A 5498-nucleotide genomic window follows, 5' to 3' on the forward strand; every position below is an offset into this window, starting at 1 on the left:
TACACTAAAACATTTCCAGTTATATCAAAGACCGCCTTAAAATTCCGGCAAACAAAATTTGTTTTAATTCACTTTAAATTTTAAAAAGAGAGGCGAAACAAGGGAAGGAATGACTAGATGAGACATTCATAGGCAAAGCCTAGTATTTGGTAACCACATATTTATTCTGCAGAACCCTATAGTTCAAAATGGTAAAGTATGAATATAAAACCAATATATTATTCCTTTTTTTCTTATGTGCAGCTTTAAAAGAATTCAACAAATTCAACAATTAGTTCAAACATAATAAATGCATTTTAAGTTTTAAATAAGTAGGACTACATCAGAACTACTTATGAAAAAGCCTTTAAAAAATATCATAGCCAGTAATTTTAATGCTGGAATATAAATTTTAATTATTTTAACTAACTGCCAGAATAACAAATTGCTACCAAATAAGATACAAATAATTTTAGTTTTATAAGACCTGCAAAAAGTCAATTATTTTCTTGACAACCAAAATACAGAAATAATTCTATATTATTAAGATGAATCAATGTGAAACCTCAACATTCCACTTATGGCTGCCTGCCTTCCCAATTTAGAAAAGTAATGGTACACTCACAGAATGCTAGAACACTTTTTCCTCCTATGAGCTACTACATGAACAGATAGTAAAATTAATATCTCTAATTAATAAAACACATATTGAGCTTTGAAAAAAAATTTTAAAAACCAAGCATACTTGCAAATGGAGCATGTTGGTGGACCTGGGAAATCCCTTGGTGGAAAATCATCTCCAGAAGCTCCCTTTTCCCACAGAGGTGACAGGGGCCCAGTGAGAATCGGTTAACATGTCAGAGTTTGAGTCTCCTCCTTCATGGGTAATCTGATGGTCCAGAGGATTGCCTGGGCCTTTTCACCATCTTCCTTCTCTCCTTGAAAGCAAAGGTGAGACTCTGGGTGGACCCTCCAATGAAGTTGGAGGAGACAGAAAAGCTCTTGTTTCAGATGAAGCCTGACTCAATGGTGAGGGGCCATATGGAGAAGTTTCTCTGCCAAGTCGTGTATTTGGAACATCCGGTGCATACGGATCTCTTTCTAAAAGTTCAAATTTAAACTCTAGTTCAGTAAATTTTTGTCTGTTATGAGCATTTTCTTTCCTTAAATCACGGAGATGTCTTTCAGCAGTTCGAGCTGCAAACCAATTATCATGTGCTTTTTTCTCATAGGAAGTAGTGCGCTTTAGATAATGATGCATCGTTCTCTCCAATTCTTCTTCAAGATCGTTGGTTCTCTTTCTATAGGTCTCCAGCTTTGCGGTGGCATGGCTGATCCTTTTGTCTACCTTAGAAAGTTTCTCTTCTGTCTCTAACCGGCAATTTTCCTCTGTTGTTAATTTCCTGTAGAGTTTCATTTCATTTTCTTGATATAATTCAGTCATTACTTTAAGTTTCTGTTGAAGCTTCTGATTCTCACTTTCAAAACGTGTGTTTTCTGACTGCAAAGATGCTTGTTCAGTTTCAAGATTTTTAATACGTTCTGTAAGTTTTTCCTTCATTTTATCAACTTCAGATAACTGAATATTAATTTGGGATCTTTCTCCTTCTAAGCTTTTGAAAGAAGCATTGAACTTAGCAGCATGAATCAGTTTCTTCAAAGCTCTGTTTGGCGGATGATCTAAGTATGCAACATTTTCTGATTCACTGTTCATTTCTGACTCCAAGTTATCTTCATGTCTCTGTCTTCTCCAAGTATAGCCGCCCAATCTTTCATCTTCAGCAAGTGTTCAGTCAGAGTCTTGATGTGATTGTCTTTATCACTGAGAACTTGTTCTGCGTGCACTTTGGAGTCTTCCAATGTTATTTTCTGTTTACTAAGTTCACTCACTTGTTCTTTCCACACTTCAGCTTCTTGCAAAAGCTGTTTCTGGCTTTCCTGAAGTTGAGAATTTTCATCCAAAGCATCTTTTATTGCTATCTTCAGTGGTTCTTCGTTCATTGGAAATAAAGTCTTGAAGGTCATTTTAGCTTCAGCGACTTGTGATTTGAGGGATTTTGACTCATCTTCTAGAGACTGTATCTGTTTTGAAATATCCACCATCAGTTCATTTTGTTCAGACTGTTTTGATTTCTCTTCTTTTAACTCTCTTACTAGACATAACATTTCTTCCTCAAGTTCTGCATTGGACCTGCTCAACTTTTCACAGGTTGCCTCCAAGCTTTGTGCCTCTGTTGCCTCCTTCTCAAAGCTGGCATCCTTTAAAGATGACTCCACTTCATGGCCTTCATACTCTTTTTCAATAATGCTAAGTTTTTCAAGTTTTTCCTCAATTAGTCTAGACAGGTTTTCAGCAAGCTTTTTCTCTCTTCCCACATAAAACCAACTCCTAACTGATCTAAAACCTCTCCACAAAAAAAAGAAAACAGCAAAAAATCCAAACATAGCCGCCCATATCACCCATTCCCATGGAAAACCATAAGAATTAGAATCTGCTCCCATACTTTGGCACAGTGCTGCCACAACCCTGTGTAGCACCTCCAGAACCAGCCTCAAGTATGGCTGAGGGGTAGCCTGGGGCTCCTCCACAGTGCCAAGGCTGCTCTGGTGGTCGCCGCAGTAACCGGGGCCTGTGGGGGCCACAACAAAGGACAGAAAACAGTCAGCCTTCTATCTGGAACCTGAATCTGCAGGCAACCGGAGCGGACCACTGCAGAGGAGGCTGCGGGTGGAGCTGGAGACACAGGGGGAGCTGGGGGACACGGGCACTCACATGCCTCACAGGCCCATGCTGCCTTTTTCTCTTTTATTTTCACTTTATTTTTAGATTGGGGTCTTGTCATGTTGTCCAGGCTGGTCTTGAACTCCTAGCCTCCAGCGATCGTCCCACCTTCCTCACCTAATTTTGGCATTTCAAATTCCATACTTCCCCCTAACTAGAATTAATTTCACAGTTTCAAATTTGTATTCATTCTTCTTTGACTAAGCCTTTGTCAATACCATAACTGAAAAGGCTCTTGTACGTTTGATTATCCTTACTACTTCTATAATACTGAAATGCATAGTCTCGTACATAAATTATGCAAAATACAGTTTTGCTCGCATATTTCTCATCTGAATTATATATGCTTTTGACCTGAGACCTGTCTTACTCATCTTTTTATGTCTACATTAGTAAAATGGAAGTAACATGACACAACACTTATGATACTTATGGGTTTTTGTTTTTTTTTTTAGAAAAATGTCTCAAGTCATAGATATATATTTTTTAAATAAACTTTGAGATTTCCTTTTAAAGAGTCTTTAGACAGTTTTTTAAAAAGTCTGTAGCTGCTCATCTGATTCCTCATTTCAGGGCTTCAATAAATAACATAATACCTAATAAATAAATAAGTAATACCCAATAAGACCTTCAGGCCCATATTTGCTGTCAGTGGCTAAGGGCAGGAGCATATATGAAGTAGAGGCTACAGCTGGAAAAAGTCTGGCAGTCAGGATATGACTTATTCTACACTTGCCACCAAGTAGCTAATTTAACACTTACATGCATCATTTAATTTTTGCTTTTAAGACAGAGCCTTACTCTGTCGCCCAAGCTGGAATGCAGTGATGCAATCCAGGCTCACTGCAACCTCCACCTTCGGGGTTCAAACGATTCTCGTGCCTCAGCCTCCCAAGTAATTGTGATTACAGCCATCCACCACCACATCAGGCTAATTTTTATATTTTTAGTGGAGATGGGGTTTCACCATATTGGCCAGGCTGGTCTTGAACTCCTGACCGCTAGTGATCCGCCACCTTAGCCTCCCAAAGTGCTGGGATTACAGTCATGGGCGACTGTGCCCAGCCCATATCATTTAACATCTAAAGGCTATAGCTACTTCATCTAGAAAATGAGTTTAGATTAAATGACTTCCCTATGCACCTCAGTTCTAAAAACAGAAACTAAGTATATTCTTTTTTTTTTTCTTTTTGTCCTTTAGATTCTGGGGTACATGTGCAGATCACGCAAGATTGTTGCATAGGTACATACATGGCAAGGTGGTTTGTTGGCACCATCCCCCCATCACCTACACCTGACATTTCTCCCCACATTATCCCTCCCCCACCCTCCCTCCTACTATCCCTCCCATAGCCACCCCCAACGGACCCCAGTGTGTGATGCTCCCTCCTTTGTGCCCAAGTGCTCTCATTGTTCAACAACCACTTGTAAATGAGAACATGTGGTGTTTGATTTTCTGTTCTTGTGTCACTTTTCTGAGAATGATTGTTTCTAGGTTCATCCATGTCTCCACAAAGGACACTAACTCATCGTTTTTTATGGCTGCATAGTATTCCATGGTGTATATGTGCCACATTTTCTTTGTCCAGTCTACAATTGATGGGCATTTGGGTTGGTCCCAGGTCTTTGCTATTGTAAACAGTGCCGCATGGACATACATGTGCATGTGTCTTTATAATAGAATGATTTGTAATCCTTTGGGTATATACCCAGTAATGGGATTGCTGGGTCAAACGGAATTTCTATTTCTAGGTCCTTGAGGAAGCACCACACTGTCTTCCACAATGGTTAAACTAATTTACACTCCCACCAACAGTGTAAAAGCATTCCTATTTCTCCACATCCTCTCCAGCATCTGTTGTTTTCAGACTTTTTAATGATTGCCATTCTAACTGGCATGAGATGGTATCTCAGTGTGGTTTTGATTTGCATTTCTCTAATGACCAGTGATGATGAGCTTTTTTTCATGTTTGTTGGCTGCACAAATGTCTTCTGTTAAAAAGTGTCTGTTCATATTTTTCACCCACTTTTTGATGGGTTTTTTTGTTTGTGTAAATGTGTTTTAGTTCTTTGTAGGTTATGTGTATTAGCCCTTTGTCAGATGGGTAGAATGCAAAAATTTTTCCCCATTCTGTTGGTTGCTGGCTCACTCTAATGATTGTTTCTTTGGCTGTGCAGAAGCTCTTAAGTTTAATTAGGTCCCATTTGTCCATTTTGGCTTTTTTTTGCCAACGGTTTTGGTGTTTTAGTCATGAAGTCCTTGCCTATGCCTATGTCCTGAATGGTTTTGCCTAGGTTTTCTTCTAGGGTTTTTATGGTGTTAGGTCTTATGTTTAAGTCTTTAATCCATTTAAGTCTTTAATTTTAGTGTAAGGTATCAGGAAGGGGTCCAGTCTCTGCTTTCTGCACACTGCTAGCCAGTTTTTCCAACACCATTTATTAAACAGGAAATCCTTTCCCCCATTGCTTTTGTCCAGTTTGTCAAAGATCAGATGGTTGTAGATGTACGGTGTTGCCTCCAAGGCCTCTGTTCTGTTCCATTGGTCTATATCTCTGTTTTGGTACCAGTACCATGCTGTTTTGATTACTATAGCCTTGTAGTATATTTTGAAATCAGGCATCATGATGCCTCTAGCTTTGTTCTTTTTGCTTAGGATTGTCTTGGCTATGCTGGCTCTCTTTTGGTTCCCTATTAAGTTTAAAGTGTTGTTGTTTTTTTGTTTTTTTTTTTTTCAGT

General features: G+C 38.9%; 1 protein-coding gene across 1 annotated transcript; it reads right to left on the reverse strand.

The window, feature by feature from the left end:
- Positions 1–772: 772 nt before the first annotated feature.
- LOC108290389 (melanoma inhibitory activity protein 2-like) lies at positions 773–2496 on the reverse strand. Its single transcript, XM_037731940.1, is given in 2 exon segments — positions 773–1722; positions 1725–2496. Coding segments are annotated over 2 exon segments (1707 nt in total). The 5' UTR covers positions 2482–2496.
- Between the last annotated feature and the right edge of the window lie 3002 nt (positions 2497–5498).

Source organism: Cebus imitator, unplaced genomic scaffold (genome assembly GCF_001604975.1).
Source record: "Cebus imitator isolate Cc_AM_T3 unplaced genomic scaffold, Cebus_imitator-1.0 Scaffold433, whole genome shotgun sequence".
In the NCBI taxonomy this organism is placed as follows: Eukaryota; Metazoa; Chordata; class Mammalia; order Primates; family Cebidae; genus Cebus; species Cebus imitator.